Here is a 23,494-nt window from a genome sequence, read left to right on the forward strand (position 1 = left end):
TGTTTAATTTTCATTCAAATTTTGTCAATATTTTAAGTATTAAATTATTGTTATTATTCCCTCTATTTTTTATTTACAAGTTACTTTTTTAGAAGTTTCTAATGTTATTATTCATGAGTCATTTTGCAAAGTCTATGAAATAAGTAATATTTTTTATATTTTTTGGTATGAATACTATTGAGTAATTATAGTATTTAGGTCTAAAATGAAATGACATTTGATGATAGCTCAAAAGTATGAAAGATAAAATATTAGGTCTGATAAGCCATCAATTAAGATAGGAATGGATTTGTTTAAAAGGAAACCTTCTTAATTAAATAAATGTTGAGTCATCAAAAGAATTTGACACTTAAGATTTGAAACTACTAAGTTTAGGGGATCGTTATTTGGACGTGTGATCATTTCTTAAAAATACTTCAAATCTTGCAAGACCATGCTTAGTAAGAATGGATATTTCGACACAAACATATAGTTGAGAGAGTTATTATTGAAAGAGATACGAAAATATTTAGTTAGTATATATTATATTTAATTACGGTCATTTTTTAAAAGATAAATAATTTTAAGAATATCCACTAATTTTAGCTAACCTTTTTTGGTCCATATAAATAATTTAAAAAACCTATAAATAATAATAGAAGAAATAACATTTTCAATGATCGTGGCGGTGAGCATGATAACATTTAAAAATGTTAGTATGTGACAATGTGTTCCCGCTAGCTTTCGGCAATGACAAAGCAGATGAGCTGGACGAAGATTGCTTATTAATTTTTTATATGAATGAGTCATCTTTCACTATTAATTTTTTTATTCTATAATCTAATATCTTAAAAAATTTAGGAATATTCCGTTTAAAAACTAATCGAAACTCATATTATGTGAGATCAAATTTACCCACAGTAGAAAAAATTCAAACTCAAAAAACGTTTATAATAATACTTATAGATCATCTATTAATAAAGTTTTTAGATTAGCAGTGAAATTTAATTTTATGATTTATAAGGTGTGGGTCAAATTTTTATTAACTAGACTAATCTTTATTGATAAGTTATTAATGCACTCTTCATGTATTTAATTCAAATTTTGTCATCATTTTAAAATCTTTTAATAATTATATGATATGATGGCATTTTCAAATAATGTTGGCGGTAAGCAAGATTGGAGGTTCATTTACATTTAAAAAAATGTCACATTATGAAGTTCAAAACTATGGGCCTGTGTGTATAGTAGTCTTTGCCGATGGATTTAATACTATCCAGGTTTAGATATTTTTATCCAGTGTTTAAAAAAAAAGAAAAAGTTAAAATAGTCATATTCATTGTTTAATTAAAGATCTTGTAAGAATGATAGAAGATTAATGTAAGATAACAGTCTTTATGTTATAAATATGAAAGTATGAGTTAGAAAATTTGAAATTTTAATTTAAAAAATATATCCTAATTTTTGTATTGATTCACTTCACCTTTATGTTCTTAACTATTATTCTCTCTATTTTAATTTTGATTAATATATCTTGTTAAAGTTTTTTATCATAAAAATAAAATGAACTAAACCAAAAATATTATAGGAAAAAAAAATTGAACCGAACTTAAAAAACTATATAAACCGAATTATTATTTTTAATTCATAAACCTAATTAAATCGTTGGTCCTGCTCATCCTCATCACAATCAAAAGTTGTAAAAAAACATATGGGGCAAAAAAAAAATTATTGCAAGTACCACAATTTAAAAAGAGTTAATGTTTATTTTTATCTTTGAATTTTTTTTTTTTAGGAGTGTTTCAGGAAAAAGAGTTCAAGGTTTAATTTGATGAGACTTTAAGATATTTAATACTTTTGAAAAAAGATTTCAAAATGCCTAACATTTTTTTTTAGAAAAAAGAGTCTAAAGACAAATTAATAACAAAGAATATTATTAAAGTTTTAGTTCTCATTACGTATGGGTCAAGCACATGCTACGTTGGCAAAAGATGACAAAATTAATGGGTGACTAAAGGAAGAAATTTTTCTCTCCTCAAAAAAATAGTTTATGAGAAAAATCGTCTCTTATTAGCATAAGGATGTCTAGAACTTCTCAAAAAAAAAATTTCAGCAAAAAAAAAAACCTTAATCCTGTTTTATGTATTGATATTTTTGGTATAACATTATTTGGAACAATATTTCGTATGTTTTTTAGTTTTTAAATATTTTTTATTTTATTTTTTACTAATATTTAATACTTTATTTATTTAGTCAAAATCAATATATTTTTTTTATTATATATATATATATCTATTTAATAATTTTTATTTATCTTTTATTTATTTTCAGTTTTCTTTATAAAAGAGTTAATAGTTTCAAATATCGCAACTAAAAAAAGAGAATCAATGACTTAATGTTATAATTGATTAGTTTACTTAAGTTTTGTAAATCAATGATTTTATTGTCGTATTTGTGGCTTGAAATTTATTTGTGATTGTTGTGTGGTTAACTTTAAATTATAGTTGTTTTGATTATGTTCTTTTACTTTAAATTATAGTTGTTATAATTTAATGATTAAATTTACATATTCATGTGGTTAATTTTGATTTTAAATTTAACAAATTATGTAATTTATTAAATATTATTATCTAGGTGGTTTATTTCTTTTCATGTCTTGCTGCTTTGCCGATCTGAGAGGATCAGGAAGAGGGTCTTTCTTTTTCCTTCCTTCCTTTTTCATTCACTTCTCAAATTTTCACCATTCATTATCATTTTATTAAATAATTTTTTAAAATTATAGAATAAATGAAGGGTAAAGATTAAGGAAGTAGAGGAAAAAAGAAGAGACAGAAAAGGAGAGGCTCCTTTCTCCATTAGCTTTGGGTCCGTGTAAGGAAAGGCATGCATCCTACCATACAGAGTTTAAAATAAATTGTACTATTTATAATTTATGAGCTGTTCTTATAAATTATTTTATACTTCCTCCATTCAAAAAATATAAAACATTTTTAATCAAATCTTATTCCTTAATAAAATATTTACTTATTTTTAAATTAATTCTATCTTTTTAAATTTACTCCTATAAATACCTTAAAATAAATATAATGTAATTTATTTAATAGGAGCACTTTTAAAAAAAATGCAATGATTACACTTTAAAAAATTAAAAATATCTTATATTTTTGAATATCTAACTTCTTATAAAATACCTTATATTTTTTAATCAAGGGAATATTATATATAAGTGTATAAATATATATTTATGGCAGACATATATGGATAGGTATATATATTATACTCCCTTCATTTAAAAATGTAAAGTATTTTTAATCAAATCTGACTTCTTAATAAAGTAGTTATCTACTTTTAAAATAACTCTACATTTTTATATTTATCCCTATTAAATATCCTATAATAAATATAAATTCATTCATTAATAGGGATATTTTTTAAAAAAAGGCAATGATTACACATCAAAAGACTAAAAATACCTTATATTTTTAAACATCCAATTTCTAAAAAGTACCTTACATTTTTAAATTAGGGGAGTATATAGAAATAATAAAGTATTACTAGCTTAGTTACTCTTTTTTCGAAATGTGATATAAAAAATACAAGGTATTTTGAGTTTTTCAAAACATAATTTATACAGTTTTTTTAAAATATTTTTAATTATAAGTGTAACTAATAAATTTTTTAATTGAGATAAATTATTAAATAAGGATAATTAGTACTTCTTTTATTCAAAAATCTAAGGCATTTTTAATTGAATTACACCCCAATAAAGTTATTAACTGCTTTCAAACTAACCCTATCTTTTCATATTTATTCCTATTAAATACTCTATAATAAATATAAAGTCACTATCAATATAAGTACTTTTGAAAAAAAGGCAATGATTATATTTCAAAAGATTAAAAATGCCTTATATTTTTTAACATCTAACTTCTTAAAAAATACCTTATATTTTTTAACAAAAGGAGTATAATTTTGGGTAATGGTTTTCTTAAAAAAACGTGTAATTTTAAATGTTGTTAATTAATTTATTGCAGGGTAATAATTTAAAATACCTTATGATAATAAATAATCGGATATATACTATACGATGATGAGAGAATGATAATAAAGTCTTAAGAGAGGAAACTATCAGTAGTTGTGTTGTTTTTTTTTTTTTTCAAATTAAACTTGAATTGTGTAAATACTATTGATTCAGATAGTTGTAAATAGAAATTTCAATTATAAAGGAAGAATTAAATTTAGAATTTATGTAGAACTTTGAATTTACAATTATTATTTGATATAAATTTACAATTTATTTTTTTTAGAAAATTTTATCAGAACTTGCTATTAATCTTCTCTCTCTCAAAACTCGAGTATTTTTGGTAAGTATTAAAAAATTTTCAAATTTTTAAGCCTTATTACTAAAGAACATTGTTTTAAAGATTGAATCAAATTGGGCTGTCGTACTAGTTGGATTGTCAATTGAAGTTATTGATGACTTAATTTAGATCAAAAAATTATTTTCATGATTGAATTAGATTTGATTAGAGTTGAGCCACTATTTAGTTGAATATCAAAGTTATCCAAAAACTAGAACAATTTTCAAAAAATTGGATTATTCTAAGCATAATATTGAAAAAAGCTTAAAAAATTTTAAAAACTAGAAAAATTGAAAAAAGAATTAGACCTACTAAAAGCGACTATTACTTTTAGATATTCACATACTGACATACACATAATATAATTTGAGGCTATTTTTTTAACAGATATTGATAATTATAAATGCAAAAGCATATACTTTTAAGTGTATTTATCTCTAATTTAATCAAGATTTACATATTTTAATTTATAAATTTATTTATAGTCACATTGTGTTATTTCATTAACAACTAGATTTATTATAGGTGTTATTATATATATATATATATATATATACATACATACATATATTTTTAATATTATTTTTATTTAATTATTATATTATCAATCTAACTGTTGGTTTAATTGGTAAGACAATGACAACTAATATTGCTAATTTTTTCAGTTTAACATTCAGTTTTTTTTTGAAAAAACACAATCATTAGTTTTTATAATTTTATTGAATTTTATTTTTAATTCATGTAATTTTTTTAGTGTTTTCGATCCATATAATTTTAAAAAGATTATATGACATTTGTTTTTTAAGTTCTTATATTTTTAACTTTTTAATTTTTTACTCCATCTAAGGATTGAAAGTGCTGAATAAACTATAATAATTAAAAATAAAATTTTATGAAATTATAAGAATTAAAAATTATATTATCTTTTTTTTTAACATGGCTAAAAGGAAAGGTTTATTAGGTTTTTTTTTTTTGGTCAAAGGAAAGATTTATTAGCCTAGGAGTGAGAAGAGAAGACGAGGAGAATAAGAAATTCTAAAAGAGGGCATTAGCAAAGCAGCGAAGCGTTGAGATTGAGGACTGAGGAGTGGCCGTTACGAAAGAAAGCGACAAGCACAAGCACACAGAGACTGAAATGTTCGTTACGTGTACCTTCTCCGTAAACTACGCCGTTTCGACGCGCTTTGTTGTTGCTTCTCCCTTTCGCTTCTTCTTTCACTGATCTCGAACATTCCTTAATCGAGATCGTCAACTTCATTTCCTTCTGACCCCTCCCGAGGAGCCCAATTCCCTGATTCCAGATACCCAGGTCATTATTCCTTTTTTCTATTTTAATTTGACTTTTTGTGCGTTTTCGCTTTTTTTCTGGGTTATTTGAATTTTGTTTGCCTCCTCTATTTCTTTATTCTCTCTCTCTCTCTCTCTCTCTCTGTTTGCCGTCTCTTCTCAGATCCTAGATGCGATCTTTTCTGTTTTGAATTGTATCTTGATTTGATGACCGTTGGGGTTGAAGAAAGGGCGAAGATTTATTGTATTTGTATTTTATACTGATTTGTTGTTGATCTGATTTGAAGAAATGGTCGTTAGCTGAGGCGAATTGCTGGATGTGTTGTGGCCTCTCCTTAATCTAGTAGGTATGGTCTTTTCACCATCGTGTTTGGTGACACAGTGTGTATGATTTAATTTGAAGGGTATTCTTTAGCTTAATTACTAAGATGGATTTGTGATTGAAAATATGTCTCGTCAAATTGAAAAGTGGTTGCGCATTGGAGCTTCGCTTACAATCAAAATTTGCTTCTTTTATACGTGGAACATCTGTATTTTACGGCATTAGCTTTTGAGCTTTATTAGCATCCATTTATATATTATTATACAGCCTGGCACTGTCGCGACGCTAGTGTTATTTTATCAGCAGCACTTTACTCAACTGAGAAGTTAAATCTGCCCTTTTTATTTCTTTGACTTCACTGAATTAGAGAAAAGTTCTGTGGTTGATTGCAGGAAATTTCTCTTTGAAATTGCTTGCTTGGTAGTTGGCAATGGATTAAATTGATGTACGATGCAGAGATCACGTAAAGCTCTTCTGCACAGAAGAGCTTTAGAGAAGGCTGCTGGCGGAAGAAACCAGTTGTATAATGTTTCACTGTCCTTGGTTTTTATTCTATGGGGGCTAGTATTCCTCTTCAGCTTATGGATCAGTCGTGGTCATGGTTTCAGAGGTATCTTCCATTTTTCTTTTGCTTTTAATTTTGTGACTGCGGACTGTTGTGAATCATGATCCTTTTCTTGGCACTACTTGCCCTACTAGGTCATCATTGTGAATGTCGAATTTTTCACATTACCTTGTTTTAATGTCTATAATTATGTTTGAGATTTACATTAATTTAAATGTCCAGGTACTCTTGTGTTTTATGTACTGATCATGTGAGAATTTTTGTTTTATACTTTTATTGCATAGTCAGTAGTATGAGTTTCCAACTAAATTATGTTTTCAATGGATAGATATTAACGTTTAAACATGCATGATGGCTATTGCATGGTTTTCTAGCTTATCTTAGTTTGTTGCTTAATATGATCATGAGAGACAACATATCAAAAGTATTTTTGTGGAAAGAGTAGAATATATGACGCTGTTAAGCCTTAAAATAGTTCTCGTGACTTGTAAATGAAGACTGAGTATTATCAAGGATATTCCATCCTATCCTTTATTTTCATGTGTGCCCTGGAGATTTTATATATTGGAGGCGTTTATTTACTTCCATAACATATAGATATTCACTGCTATATCTTGATGTGTGTACCTAAGTGCTCTCATCTTCAAAGTCATGCTCCAATTTGACTGCCTTATAGGTTTCTAGGTCATCATAGAATTTCTTTCAGGTTTTTGGGTGGAATAATGGAAATGATTGTCATTTGATGGTTGGCATATTGTTTGGCTTAGAAAATTCTCTATGGGCATTCGGCAAGGGGTTTGACATTTTGCTATATATTTTTTATTGGACTATCTATCACTGAGTCTTAGGCTTGGTTTGGATGGAAAGAAAAGTGGGAAGAAAATAGAAAGGAGAGAAAACTAGGAGGAAAATTTTCCAAACATAGTAAATTTCTTTACTATTTTTAGGAATTTTCTCTTCTAGGTTTTTTCCCACCATATTTTTCTCTCCATCCCAGCAAAGGGTTAGAGTTGTGGAAGACAGGTATAAGTAAAAGGAGGTGGAACTGTAAAAACAAATGGAAGAAACTTCCTGCTTCTAAGTGATTTATAAGAAAATCATTGTTTGAAGAAGCAATGGAGGAAGAAAAAGATAATAGGGAATGGCATGCTACCTTACCACTTATTTTTTGAAACACAGAGAAGCATATGTAAAGCTGTGAACAGCTGCACATCGTCTGCTAATCTGAGGCTATGATGCTGGAGTGACATACATACAAAACATGACTATTTGTTAAACTTAGCGAGAATGGGTGAAATGCCCGTGTTCCTTGTCTTTCCCTTTCTTTGCTCTCTTTGGAAGCGGCTCTGTAGATGAACCTTACTTCAAATATGTGAATTGTTCAATCAAATCTGACCAAGTTGTTTCTAAACTTCAATTACAATATACATGCATATGCATAGTGCTTTCCATTCCAAAAACCATAGGTTTTTGTTTGCTTTACTTATTTTTTAATGGTTGTCAAAACATTGTTGATATATGGTTTAGCAAGCTAGCATTAAGCATTATTGTTGGCAAAACATTGAAATGATGATTTTTTTTTCTCGTTAAAATGAATGAGAAGTAGACAATCAGATTAAACTATTTGTTAATAGTTTCACATTGGGTTTCATCTGTTTGAAAGTTAGACTGTAGTTGTCCCAGCCTAAGTTTAGTTGCGTGTGTATGTTTACCTAGGTTACATAGATGCAGGTACGAGTATCCCATACGATACTATATGATACGGGGATATGGCAAATTTTCAAAATTTTAGGATACAGGTATGGGGATATTTATAATGTATATTTCAACATTTTATGATATAAGTACAGGTATTTTGATTTTTAAACAAGAATTTCTAAAGTAATATAAGGATATTTATAGTAATTAACTAAAATATTAAATGTTTTTTCAAGTTTTTAAGTCATATAGTAAAAAATTATTGAAAAAAACTCACATCACAAATGTTAGAATTTGGGATACGTATGCAGAAGTATCCTACAAGTATCGTATCGGATACGGGTACGTTTATTTTTTTGAAGTATCCATGCTACATAGATGTTTACTTTATTTTTTCGGTTTTTTAGTCTAAGGCATCTGCATCTGTTAGGTAATCATTACATGTGATGAAAACTTGTCTTTAATGCTGTATTATATTATTGTGATGAGGGACTTTCATTGATCACCTTATAATTATTTACTCAGTTTCTGGTCTGCGAACATACAATTGAATTCATTGTTCTGGGGTTACAGGGTCTAGGACAAATTGAAGCCATACTGTACTAGGTCTATGTTTCAATGAGTTTTTAATAATTTGTTTCGAGAACAAAAATGCTGGGCAGGTTAGAAACTCAGTGGGTAAAATATCAAAGTTGATGAGAAAATTAAGAGTAACCTAGCCTCCAAACCTATGGCCCTTTTCCATCACACCTAAGATATGCATGATGTATGTTAGGTTGCTTCTTTGAAAATAACTTCGTTAAATATCTTTGGCAGCCAAATCCATCAATTAATGAGGACTGGTAATCAAAAGTTTGGGATCTGGTTGATCAAGCAGACCCAACTTGGAGCCCACGTTGAATAACTGAAATAATAGAAAGAACTTGAGGAAAAACCCACAATACCAAAACACATACCTTCATGACTGCGCAATTTGACTAATAAACCCCCAGTGGGATTTCTAAATACCCTTGAAGGAAGCTCCTGTTTTGGGGTAATCTCAGCTTGCTCATCAGATCAAATTAAAATATGTCCATAATATAACACAAACCCTATGACCGGTTAGCTTCATCTTATTGTTTGTGAATGCATGTTGTTTGCTGTAGTGTTTGTACTAAAAAATCCAGTCTTGTTTGGCAAGCATGTTGATATTTCTATGATGCACTTCTTCCTCCTTATAGCTATGGTTATTTATTGTCATTGGATTGGAGGGAAACTTTCTTTTTTAGTGCATACTTTTACGTGGGTTGCTTATTTTAAAGTGAAGGATCTTTCTGCTCTGTGGTTGACCCTCTTCTTACCAATCAATTTATCATCTTTGGATGTAGATGGAATCGAAGAACTTCCTGTTGGGGAGTCAAACTGTAGTGAAAAAGGCCACAAAAATGGTGAAAACTCTAATTCTGCAGTCAAATATTTGATTAAAGAATCAGATCTTTACCATCATTTTGAAGCTGTCTGCTTGAGTGGCGAGCAGACTGATGCCTTTAGCAATGATTCACTCCCCACTGGTGAAAGCAACGAATATGTTGCACCTGATGAGAAAGAAAAGTTTGCATCTCCAGACAGAGAGCAACTTGGAGTTGATATCTCCGAAAAACAAGAAAATAATTTGTCAAAAGCTGAACATCTATCTCAAGCTGTGCCACTTGGGCTTGATGAATTTAAAAGCAAGGCATTTAGCTCTAAAATCACATCTGGCACAGGCCCATCTGGAAGTGTAATACACAGAGTCGAGCCTGATGGTGCACAATACAACTATGCATCAGCATCTAAGGGGGCAAAAGTTTTGGCTTCTAACAAAGAAGCCAAAGGAGCATCTAATATTTTGGGAAAGGACAAAGACAAATATCTTCGAAATCCATGTTCTGCAGAAGAAAAATTTGTCATTATAGAGCTTTCAGAAGAAACCTTAGTAGATACAATTAAAATTGCCAATTTTGAGCACCATTCTTCCAATTTAAAGGAGTTTGAGCTGCATGCCAGTTTGGTTTATCCAACTGATGCTTGGGCCAAACTCGGGAATTTTACTGCGTCAAATGTGAAGCAAACTCAGACATTTGTTCTTCCTGAGCCAAAATGGGTGAGATATCTCAAGTTAAATCTCCTAAGCCATTACGGTTCAGAATTTTACTGCACACTTAGTGTAATAGAAGTTTATGGTGTGGATGCTGTTGAGAGGATGCTGGAGGATTTAATATATAAGCAAGATAATCCATTTGCATCTGGGGAGGGCAATGATGACAAGAGAGCAGCATCACCTCATCCAAACCCTGCTGAGGGTGAAGATGTACATCAAAATACGTTCAGAGGGATGAATTCTGAACTTGATACAGAAATCTCTTCTGTGAACAATGAAGCTGTAAATAGTAACGTGCCCGATCCAGTTGAAGAGGTACGCCAACAAGTTGGAAGGATGCCTGGGGATACAGTTCTCAAGATTCTGATGCAGAAAGTCCGTTCTCTAGATTTAAACTTATCTGTTTTGGAGCGATATCTGGCGGAATTAAATTCTAGATATGCCAATATTTTCAAAGAGTACGGCAAAGACATGGGGGCAAAAGATAAGCTATTACAGAAAGTCAAAGACGACGTTAGAAGTCTCCTTGACCACCAGGATGCTATAGTATGTTAAACTCATCCTGGATAACATTTTCACTATTCATAGTATAGAAAATTTATTTTCATTTTGAGAATGATTTGTTGCTCTTGCAGACCAAGGAAGCCAGTGATCTGCAACAATGGAAGTCCCAGTTTTCTATGCAGTTGGATTATCTTGTCAAGGACAATGCAGTTCTGAGGTAAGAGTTCGCACTTTGCAATCATTTTCTTGAATGCTTCAGTTTTAGCATGTAGTACTACAGGTGGGAAACGAGCGGGGCTAAGCCCATAAGGCTTGAGTCCTTAAGCCCGGTTTCTCAAAAATTGTCTGATTTTTGAAACCCAGGTTAGGCCCTTAAGCCCGATTTCTCAAAAATTGTCTGATTTCTAAAACCCGGCCTTCATTCAAAGGGCTTAGGGTCGAGCTCATATGCCTTTTATCATTATTATTGTTTTATTTTTTGAATTTTTTAAAAATTAAAATTTTCAATTATAACATTTCATATATTTTTAAAATACAAATTATAATATTAAAATTAAAAATAAATAATAGAAAATCAAATCTTAAAGTATAAACCTATATTTTAAAGTTTAAATTCAATTTAAAAAATAAAAATATTTTATTTTTTTAGAGTTAAAGTAAAAAACGGCCTAAAAGGGCCACCCAAGCACGAGCCCATTTTTTCAGGGCCTGTTAAGGTTAGGCTTCAAAGCTCAGTTTCTCTAAAAAATGACATTTTTTCAAGCCCAAACCCTTATGAAATGGGTTTAAATGAGTAGCTCAGCCTTTTCTTGGCCCTAGCAACTTTAATGTTCGAAGTACTAGTATAGATTTTCCACTCTTTTCCTTGCTTACTGGCAACTTTCCACTTTCCTATAGACGTGGATCAAACTTAGGTGTAATTCCTTATCTTAGATATTAAGTTTTTTAATTAAAATATAAGAAGTATATAATTCTTAAAGAATATCATGACAAGCATTTAGTGCCATTGAAAATGCATATAATTGTTTGTAAAAACGGTACTCTTTATTATGATATTATTAAAGAATCATATATTTGTCATGTTTTAATTTGAGAACTTGATAGCAAATGTACGAGTAACAGTACATAAATTCTTTCACATCTGAGATATTATTAAGCATTATGAGACGTAGATTACTTTTGGAAATTTTGAACATGCAAGTCATATTGGGAAGAATTGTAGGTTTAGTACTTGCAGTTATACATAATTTGCATTCACATGAACTTGAACTCGAGACCTCTTGTTTAAGAATAGCCCCTGCCAACATCTATTTGGTCAGTTGTCCTCTGCTTGTGGTTGCTCTTTTTCTTATTTACATGAATTCATTTTGTTCTGCCACTCTTGGGCAAAACAATAATAAAATAAGCTTCTTTTTTCCCCTGAATGCTTTGATATTACCAATCCTTGTCAAGACATCATAAAAGGAAGATTATATAAATAAGTGTTATTTTCTTTAAAAATGCAGAGCTGAGGTTGAAAAGGTGCGGGAGAATCAGAGGTTTTTGGAGAACAAGGGCATAATTGTTTTTTTTGTGTCCTCTACATTTTTACTAATAGCTATAGTACGGCTATGTGTGGATATAACAGCGAGTGTGTATAGAACAGTGAGTGTTGATGATAGAGCAGGTAAATCTGGGAAATTTTGTGCGAGTAACTCTTCCTGGTTTTTACTTTTATTAAGTTGTAGCATTATTGTTTTCATATTAACTTCATAATAATTTAATCTCCAGAATTTTGTTCTCTCTCTTGGGATGCTTTATCTTAAACTAATATGTGTCGTTGGAATTATTGCTTTCATTGTTCGTACTTTCAGATAACATCTAGAAGATCTGTCAGTTCGTAAATGTTCTTTGGGTAATTCTACTAAGGCAAAATTGATAGCAGTATGTGGTAGAAGCTTGAGAAGAAGTTGCTGTAACAAAAAGCATTAACCAATAGGTTTAAGGAAGAGTGACTAATGATTTGTTTGATGAAAACCAAATCAGACAGGTTTTTATTCAGTTAACACATGACACGTCTCAACCCGTTTGATGTTTTCTTTTAGGCCTGTTTGGTTGCAAAAAAACATGGGAATGAAATGGATTAAAAATTAAAAATAAAGATAAAAATAAAATGATGATGGTGAGATAAGTCAACCATATTTATAAGACAAGAAAAGTAATTTAATTTATGAAGTGGATTGTTATGATTCATGAGATTTATGAAAAATGTGATGTTTTGTTTAATGAAAACGAAATCAGTATGATTTTTATTTAGTTAACCATATGACACGTCTCAACTCGTTTGATGTTTTCTTTTAAGCCTGTTTGGTTTTTAAAAAACATGGAAATGAAATATATTAAAAATTAAAAAATAAAGATAAAAATAAAATGATCATTATGTGATGGATAGATAATTGAATCATATTCACAAGGAAAAAAAGTAATTTAATTTATGAAATTAAAAATTATAATTCATGGGACTTATGAAAGTGTAAGGATTCTGTCATTTATAATATACAGTATTTATTTAGTTTTATTAGATTTATCATAAAAAAAGATAATTTGATTTATTTTAATTTTAATTTTTTAATTCATTTCATTCTATATTTTCTAAGGCCCTTAGAATGGTCATTGCATGTTTATAACTAGAACTAGCCTTCCATGTGATACACCGGATGTCGATTAATAGAAGAAAAGAAATAATTAAATACGCTTCCGTATTTCTTTGCCAAAAAACAATTTTTCAATTTGTTAAACGGAAAGAATAGGTAATCTGCCATGAAAAACCCCCGTTTTTCTTTTCTTTTTTTAAGTGGCAAGTACGTGAAAGGGGAACTTAAGACAAAGCCTAGGCATGGAGGCCAATTCCTCTATTGCCTTTGCACTATGGTTGAGAGTCTATTTTAGGGAGATGAAATGGAGTGGGATGGCTAAAAGATATAAACTATTGTTTGTAAGTTTTTTTTTTTAAAAAAATGATGGAATAGCAAGGAAGAGCCTCTAAGGCCTTCCTTTGCCATCAATAGCTCAATATTTTTTGTCCCTCTAAATTGAGGGGTTAAGGATAGAGTGGCACTATAACATTCAAAAAATTTTAACCCTGATTTATTACTTAATTAGGGTAGCTAGTGAGTTAATGAAGTGTATAGCCAGATAGGTTTAATTTGGCATAATTGCTGTGATTTCAACCCTAGAAGTGGGTCCAGATCGATGGCGGGCCACCCGGTTAAGGAAAGAGGGCAAAAATGTACAGGGTTGTGTTCTGTGCCACACGTCATAGTGCGTAGTTGGTTTGCCGCAGTGCACGGACACAATTTGAACGTAACGGGCTCCTCTGTGCCGTGCGCCACCAAAAATCTGATAAATCAACTCGAGCTGTGTGAAAATAAAAGAGAGAAAGAGGAGGAAAATGAAAAGCTTGGTTTTGGCTCTGCTAGGACACAATATTTGGCCCCATTGTTGATAGATTGGAGCTTCCAAATACCCAATATAAGATCATGGTGCTTTCTTCTTCCTTTCTCTCCTTCATTTATGATTATTTATGATAAGGTTTGAGTTGGGAGATGGATTTTCGGTTCATAGGAGTATGGGTCTTATTTCATTATTTAAAATAAGATTAACAGGGGTGATTTAATGTATTGAAACACCACATTGATGATTTTGGAAGTGGTTGGTCCGTGGGAGTATTTAACATCTGAAATTGATATTTATGAGGTAGTTGAGAGAGGTTAATGTGCATTAATGATGGTTTGAAGTGTTATTAATGATAATATGCATTAATAAAATTTAATAAACCCATTAGGTATAAATGGGTAGTGGTTATGAGTTGGTAAAATGGTGTATGAGGAGTTTTATATTGATAAAGCTTGAAGAGCTAGATGATAATGATATCCTTGTGATATGGTTGTAGAGAGATTCGTCTTGGTACTATTCAAGCTTATTGAAGCTTAGGGAAGTTGATATAATGAGGGGTAAACCTTTGACCTCTTAAAAGTTTGAGGTAACCGGAAAAAACTTAATTTTTATAGTTGAATGTTAATTGTTTGTGAAATGTGATTTATGAGTTAAATTAATTATGCATATTGGCAAATGCTTGATTGTGAAATGGTTTTGGAGAAGAGAAAACCTTGATTCTACCACCTTTGATGTTTTGTGAAATTACTTGTGATTTATTACTATGGGTGGAGAATTATGATGAATTAAGTGTTAAATTGTGAAGTATTCGTGTTATGTGAGTGTAAGTGTTGAGAAAAGATTGTTAAAAATGCATATTATGTATGAATTGTGCATAGTATGATCATTAGCGAGAGTTCACCTAAGTAGAGGAGTAGATTGGTTGAAATCCACATAGTATTGGCAATGACCATTGGAATCGGGAACTGGCCTTAGCACCGACCGTTAGAATCGGGAGGTAACCCTTGTCCCATGGTTGATTTAGGACTGTCCCACTTGTTCTATGAGGGACTTGAACCTAACTAGTCTCCACAAGTTCATAAGGAAGCTAGATTAGGGGTACGACACCCCATGGTTGTTAGTATTGGGGGAAACCGGATTACATAAGTGAGTGAATTAACCCTGACCTAGTAGTCCTCACAAGTAAAAGGTTGGATTAGTCCGTGAAAGATATAGCCTCGTGATAGCCACCAGTTTCGTGTCAGAGGTAATAGGAGGATATAAGGTTGGCATATGATCATGCATATAAGTCCAGCCACATGGTTGTTAGTTTTGTGATCTAATGCGTGTTAAAGGCGCATGATTGTTATTTTTTGCGACCCAAAGTTATGTTTTTGAAAATGACATGACATGGTGTTTTGTGACAAGCCCGATCACATGGTTATTAGTTTTGTGAACCGTGGCCCAATACTATGTGATATGTGTTATATACCTATTTACATCTATTTACAATTAATATATAACTGTAAAGGTTAAGTGAAACTTTGTTACTGAGTGATTGTACTCACCCCTCAATTCTCAATATTTTTAGGAACTAGCTCATTGGATCAAGTACGGAAAAACACACATAGACTTAGGATTTATGGAGTAAATCCTCTTTATGTCTCTTTTTAGTTGTTTACATGTATAATTGTTAATGTATTTGCCAACTAGGATTAATTGTCATGAATGGTGTACTACTTGTATAATTTTATGTTTAACTAGTGTATTTTGTACCCTGGGGTTAGTGAGTTTTTGTTGTAAACCTGAGGATAAGGCTAAAATACTTGTATAAGTAGAAACATATATATTTTTGAGAAATATGAATGAAATGGTTGATTTTGTGCAACTTTTCCTCCCCCTCTATGTTTTGTGAAAATTGGGGTTGAGTAGTAATTTTGTAAAATAAGTGTATTTGATTGCATGTGGTGTGTTGCATGAGTTTGCAAGAGTCCATTGAGTGTGGTCGAAGGGTTGGTGTAGGCTATTGGCACGTTGATTGAGTTGAGACACCCTATTTGGAAAATTTTGTAAAAATGTGTCAAAATGAATTTTAGTATCCAACTTTTGATGGAAAATGAATTTGGGTGTGAAATCGGTGCCATTAGCTAGAGCTAGGAGAAAACTTCGTATACACATCAAAACCACTTCAATCAGACGTCGGACAGAGATTTGAGACGCATCAGAAATTCGCTCCCTGTGCTGTCAATGACAGTACTAATCTATCAAGTTTTGTGCAATGCACCATAGCGCATGGCGCCTCACGTTGCGGCGCACAAACCGTAAGCCGCAGCGCACATGTCCAATTTGTGTAAAAATTTATTTTGAGTTTTAAAACTCATTATTTAGGTCCCAATTGATTTCCAAACTTTCGCTTTATTTTCAAAACTCTAATTTGGAGTCCTTAAAACATATTTGAGATTTGAAAGGTTGAAAATTGGGATCCCTTGAAATAGATTTTGAAAAATTCATTTATAAACCCTACAGTTTGGTAATTCTTGTGAGTTAAGCTCTGAATTACCATAATTTAGAGTTAAGTGTGATTTAATCTCAAGGAGGTTACAGGCACAATATAATTATTTCATTTAAAAAATTACCTCTAATCTTCTATTTTAATAAAAAAATTCTCATGTTATTTTTGTCCTCTAGCTATCTCTCTCACCCTCTATTAGGGTTGCACATGGGTAGGGTTAGGCCAAGCATCACCCAGTTCGGTGCCTAGCCCGATATGCACTTGGGCACCAGGCTAACCCGATTGATTTGAAAATATTTTTACAAGTATTTTTTTAAAAATATATAAAAAAAGTTTTCCTTGAAAAAAGTATTATTATAATTTAAAATATATTTTTTATAAAACTAATATTAAAATCAAAAGTAATTTTTTAAAAGTTCAAATGAGCAGTAATTGCCAATTACTTCCATATAATAATAAGTTAAAAATAAATTTTAAATTTTAAAAGAAATTTAAAAAATTGTAATGATAAAAAAATATCTAAAAGATCATAAAAATAATATAATTCATAATAACTTTCAATAAAAATAAACCATAAAATAAATATTATTCATAAAAATTTAAACAAATAAAAAAACTTGCACATGTTCAAGCAAGGTAAAGTTTGACACTTGCCGATGCTTGACCCCATGTGCCTAAATACTTCAAGAAAGGTCGAGCTAATGGGACATTCAGATATAATGTATAGCATTACCTCCCGCAATATTTCTCTTGCTCTTGCCATCTCTTTCTATTGTGCCTTTCAACACTATTACTTTGTTGTGTTTTTCTCTTGTACAACAAGAATGTTTGTTTAAATAACTTCATTACTTGCTTTCTCTTTTTTATTCTTAATTCTTGATTATCTTATTTAACTGTTAATTTTAATTATTATAATTGTTTAATAGACATTATTATTTTCTTTAAATTTAATCATATGGGAAATATTGAAAGAAAAAATTTAACTCATTCCATTCCATTCATTTTATAATAAGTCCCAAATAATGATCATATAAAAACATTCCTTCCCATCATAAAACTCTCAAACAATTAAAAATTTTATTTTATTTCACTTCACTCCATTCCGTTCCACTTTCTTAATAACCATTTCTTTTCATATAATCATAAACTTTCAAATGCACTTAGTGCCATAAGAAACCTGAAAGTAAAATTACAAAACAAAAAGAGTCGTCAAAAGCAGCGTTAGAATAAAATATTCATAGAAAACAACAAGCAAAAAGAGTGTTTGCCCAAGGAAGAACTATGTTGTGAACACTTCTAAATCAATTGTGCATATATATATATACAGCAAAAAGAAAGGTACATGAAAGTAAAACTATTAAGAATTTAGAAATATATATCCAATCAACAAAAACATTTTTTTTAGGGTAGAAAAGGAAAACTGTAGAGATGACTTCCAATGAAAAATAAAAGCACCAGCTCAAACTCTCTATACACATCAATATTTTCATCATTTATATATTGATCAAAACCTTTGAACCAATGATCAGACATATCAAGCAGCCAGCTGAATCACAAGTAAATTAAAATTTTGTAATAGAAGCAAAGCAAGATTCAAAAAAAAAAAAAAAAAATGCACCTCTCATTCAGTCATCCATTAACATGTTTTTGCAGCTCTAAAAATAAATTCTCCACCCTCATGAATTTGAATGAAAATATAAATATTCCTACTAATTTGTATTATTCAAAACCTAAATCAAAACCCACAATTTCTATGAAATCATGGAACAAGAGAGGAGAGAGAGAATTTGTTAGATCACAATAAACTTCTGAATTAACCGTTAGGTGTAATAATATATATATACAACAGAAACACATAAATGTCCTATGTGAACCATTCTCTTGACACCATCTTCGTCTCTGCCGGACACTCCCCTACTGAACATAAATTTATACCTACAACACGAACGAACAATGATTCCAATTACTTCCAATTACTTTCAATTTCAAAATTTATCCAAAACAGAAAGAAGGAATTATTCCCTAGCTGGTAGAAGTAGATGACGGTCTCGTGTGAATTTTTAAGCCGACACTAATTGCACTGTTATACTTCTAGCAAGCGAATCGGAATAATCATAGATGCACCCACTTTCAATAATTGATGAGGTGTAGATATTGGAACACACGACAAAACATCTACTGAAGTATAATCCAAAATACCCAATGTCAGACAGCCAAGTTTACAATGATCAAGATCTTGAAAGCCCTTGTGGCATTGCAATTTGTTTGATTCACATATTACAGTTCCAAAATCCCCTACTTATAAAATTTTAAATGCAAGGCAAGCTTTTCAAATATAAAAACACTGGTTGAGAACAAAATAGGCCTTCACTATCATTTAAAGGCCTCGTTGCACCTTAATCTTGAAAATATTATCTTACCAACCTTAATTGAAAATGAAAACAATCAGGTTACATATCACACTGTAAAAATATAATATATATATATATAGATATAACAGCAATCCAGTTTTCCAAGCTTCTAAAGCTTTAAATTGGATGAGAAGTCAAGGAAAACATCTAGGTTTAGGAAGGGGCGAGAGAAAGAGGGGTGGGGGATCTAACCCTTCAAGGCTTCAACTGAAGTTATCCAACATCAGTTTTTTTTTTTTTTTGGGGGGGGGTGGGGGAGGAAAAACGTTACCCAACATACAAAGCTTAAAAAATAATCACAATGATATGATAAAAGCCCAAAAATTGTTATTATCGAGATGACCCCAAGAATGAACTCAGAAATTCCATATATCCTGAAGGAAGTATGACAAAAAATAGTCCTATTAAAGAATGGCATCACTGAATGGAAATTTCATATGTTTTCTTCGGTTTTTCTGGGAAAACTAAGGTGTCAAACTTGTCAAGTGTAAAAACTCTTAGCATGAATGCATGATGACAACATAATTTCAAGAATGCCTCATTTCAATCCCTGAGCTTGAACGCATCACATCATATAGTAAGACTTCCCACTTTGCAATGCATAGAATAATACGCGAGACCTTTTTAGAAATTAATGGATCCGAGAATGGCAATAGAAGCATAATGAACATAGTAACTACACATATCACATGTAATGAATAGTCAAAAATTTAATTATTTCAATCTCTAAAATTGACATTGCAGAAAAGAGGAGGTTCAAAAATTTCAACTAAATGCAAAAAATTAAAACCATCCCAATAATTGGTTTAATGCCCAACTAAAAGTAAAAACTTGACAAGGGCAACAATGTTGATTGAAATAGTTATGGGTGACAAGAGAAATAAAAGTAATGAATAAAGGTTGGCAGTACTGTTGTGGCTTTCATGTATCAAGTTAGCCATGCTCGCATCTTTTTAGAATTGGAATCTGCTTTGGTAATGAGCAACATAGGAATGGGAAGAAATTTAGTGCTTTTGAAACTAAAGGGACATATGACATATAGAACAAAATAAAACCTGGAAATGAAGGAGAAACAATAAGTATGAAACGACATTTAGCTAGTACATGTAAATGAAAAAAGTGATAATGGTACGTTGCCATACGGCAACAATAGAATAAATGGTCAACATAATTATTAGAGAACGACCATGAAGAAAAACAATTATTAGATTGAGTTCAATCGTTATGGGGGAGAACAAACCTAAAGAACTAACCCATGCAATTTGGAAAGAAAAAATTTATTTAACTCTTGAACAATGACTTCGGCAATGACAAAAATTCTAAATCAATTCTAAAAAAATTATCATGTGATTAACAATTAAAGCAACCAATTTCCAGAATAATAACTCCAATCGAACTAATGATTCCAAGTCTCTAAAAGCACTTTCTATTTGCTTGATCCAAAACTGATAGTCCACAATGCAGCACACTCGTTGTATAATGAAAGTTAAAAGATAATCTTAACCAAACATCAATTGCTCCTTTTTATTCCCAATGTCATACCTTGTTTATATCATCGACCAACACATAGACCTATTTATTTATTTTTTAACTAAAACAAGAAATCATATATCAAATATCAAGGATCATACAAAAGCACCAAGAAAACAACCTAAATCCTCTCATAGACCTAGTTTTAATCACACACTGAAATTTACCATGTCAACAAAGCTGTTTCAATTCAGCAAGAGAGGCATAAATTTATTACCTCATCCAAGTACCTAAGTTGCACTCAAGCCGATACCTGAGCACCTTCACGATCATTTTTATCCTCTGCACCACCCGAATTCTCAGCTTCAGCTGTTGTACCTACAGATTCTGACTCAGTAGCAGTCTTGGCATTGCTCTCTTCCTTAAAAGTTTGAACTTCACCTTCAGGTAGAGATTCTGAATCTGTTTCCTTATTCCCAAACAACTTTGACGGAAGCAAAGAAGCCACTGCAGCTCTTGCACTTCTTTTTGCAGCTTCAGCTGCCTCAGCCTCCTTAGCCTTCGCTTCAGCCTTCTTCCTTTCCTTCTCCTCCATAAGCTTGGTCAACTCCTCCTCTCTCCCTTCTTTTCTCAACTCTGCCTTAACAAACTCCTGGAAATCCTCATCAAAATCAACTCCATTGTCATCCAACAAGGTATCAACTATTCCAAGAACCTCATCCAATCTTCCCTCATTGCTGAGCACTTCATCATAAACTGATAACTTGCAACATCCATTTTGAGTTTCTTGACCATCAGGTCAAAGAAAGACTTCGCCTCATCAATCCTGCCAACTTTACCAAGCCATCAACCAACCTATTGTAAACTGCCAGGTTTGGTCTCAGCCCAGATTCAACCATTTTTCTAAAATATGCGGCTGCATCATCTGGCCTATCCTCTTTGAAGCAAGTATCCATCAATAAACCATAAGTATACTCATCTGGGTTCACCTCTTTGCCCTCCATTTCGCCATAAATCTCCTCAGCTTCCACGAGCATTCCATTATTACACAATTGCTCAATCAAATTATTAAACGATAATGTGTCTGGGCTGCACCTATATTCACCCATTTTCCTAAATACTTCCATTGCCTCATTAAATCTTCCTTGTGCACAATACATCAACCATCACATTGAAGCTTCCCAAATTAACTGCCAATCGCCTTGGAGGGTTGTGCTCCCTTGTCATCCTATCAAACAACTTCAAGGCCTCATCAAACTTTCCGTTCTTGCTCAATGCATCCAAAACCGAATTATATGCAATGGCACTCATCTTCACCTTGGAATTCTCTCCAACAGCCTCCTCGTAACATTCCATAGCTTCTTTATCCATTTCCCTCAGGAAATACCCCTTCATCAAGCTCCCATACACAGCCCCATCTTCAATAACCCCTCCCAATTTTCCTTTCAACTCCTCATAAAGCTTAAACACGCCATCCGGATCTGAATTCCTGGCATGACCCAGCATCAGATAGTGATACACAATTGGGTCCGGCGCAAACCCTCTGCCATCCATTTCCTCTTTAATCTCATAGCTCGGTCCAGCTTATTGTTATCCACCAAACCTTTGATTAGAATACGATAAGTAGTAGGAGATGGGTTCATGGGGGCGTCATTGATAAATTGCTTGTAATGCTCCAACGCCGTATCGGGCTTTCGGCAATCAAGATACGTCTGAAAGATGAGATTATGAGTTATGATATTGGGTACAACACCAGCTTGGGTAATGAAACGATGGAGGGACAAAAGATCAGAGTATTTAGACTGTCGAAGAAGAGCAGTGAGCACGGCGTTGATGGTAAAAATCGTGGGCCGGCAATTAGAATAGATGGAGTGGCGAGTGTAGAGAGAAGCTTCTTCGAGGTCATTTTGGCGAATAAGAGTGAGGATGCGATTGTGGAGGTTGAGGCGATTACCCGTAAGAGCAGAAACATGTTCAGGGAGCTTAGGATTGTTAGGGTTCAGATAATACGGTGGAGATTGGGATTGAGGCTTGGCTTGCTGGGGCTGAGAGCGATTAAGAGCAGAAAGCGGAGGTTCGATACGGAGCTGGCGTTTGCGACGGCGTCTTTCTGCGGCAGCTTCTTCGGGAGATGAAAAGGAGAGGAAGCGAAGGTAGACGTAACAGAGTGGTTGTGGAAAATGATAAGGTTTGGCAAGGTTGAAGAAGATGGGTTTGGAGAGAGCCATTGATGTTGAGGATTGGAAATGGCAACGAAGTTGAGGGTTTCTGATAATTCAACAGCGATAGGGTTCTAAGAGGGTTTAGAATCCACTGTACTGCCCCTCTAGTAACTGAAACGATGTCGTTTTTCTGATATGCTTAGAGAATTAAAAAAAATATATTAATTAGAGTATATTTTTAATCCTTTAATTTTTATACAAGATTTTAATTTAGTTTTTTTAATTTTATAAAATATTTTTTTAGTCCTTTAATCATAACATCTTTAGTTTTAAATGATTACTTTTTGCATCAATCATTATTAATTTAAAAAATTAAATTTAATATATCAATATTTAAAAATATTTTGAATTTTTTATAAAGTTAAAGGACTAAAATAAAATGTTGTATAAAATTAAAGGACTAAAATAAAATGTTGTATAAAATTAAAGGACTAAATATATACTTTAACTAAAAATATTATAACAATTAGTATATTTTAAAAGATTAAATTAATGATAATTAAATTCTTCACAATTTTTTTTAAAAAATGAATGACTAAAACACACACTATGGACAAATTTTATATCAATTGAGAACCTTAAATACTCTAATATTGCAGTACACCCTTGTGGTACTTATTTAGAAATAAG

General features: G+C 31.6%; 2 protein-coding genes across 2 annotated transcripts; one reads left to right on the plus strand and one right to left on the minus strand.

Moving 5' to 3' along the window:
- Positions 1-5,415: 5,415 nt before the first annotated feature.
- On the plus strand, positions 5,416-12,617 carry LOC129295058 (SUN domain-containing protein 4-like). The gene is made up of 6 exons (XM_054933536.1): positions 5,416-5,649; positions 5,915-5,974; positions 6,342-6,559; positions 9,580-10,877; positions 10,967-11,052; positions 12,341-12,617. The coding sequence occupies exons 3-6, from the start codon at positions 6,400-6,402 to the stop codon at positions 12,588-12,590; spliced, it is 1,794 nt and encodes a 597-aa protein (XP_054789511.1). The 5' UTR covers positions 5,416-5,649; positions 5,915-5,974; positions 6,342-6,399; the 3' UTR covers positions 12,591-12,617.
- A 5,835-nt stretch (positions 12,618-18,452) lies between these two features.
- LOC129295053 (pentatricopeptide repeat-containing protein At3g49240, mitochondrial-like) lies at positions 18,453-22,920 on the minus strand. Its single transcript, XM_054933531.1, is given in 6 exon segments — positions 18,453-18,696; positions 20,920-21,386; positions 21,389-21,475; positions 21,478-21,800; positions 21,802-22,213; positions 22,216-22,920. Coding segments are annotated over 5 exon segments (1,920 nt in total). The 5' UTR covers positions 22,871-22,920; the 3' UTR covers positions 18,453-18,696; positions 20,920-20,943.
- Positions 22,921-23,494: the final 574 nt, after the last annotated feature.

This window comes from Prosopis cineraria, unplaced genomic scaffold (assembly GCF_029017545.1).
Source record: "Prosopis cineraria cultivar Desert tree isolate PC_DT_omini unplaced genomic scaffold, ASM2901754v1 PC40, whole genome shotgun sequence".
Taxonomy (NCBI): Eukaryota; Viridiplantae; Streptophyta; class Magnoliopsida; order Fabales; family Fabaceae; genus Prosopis; species Prosopis cineraria.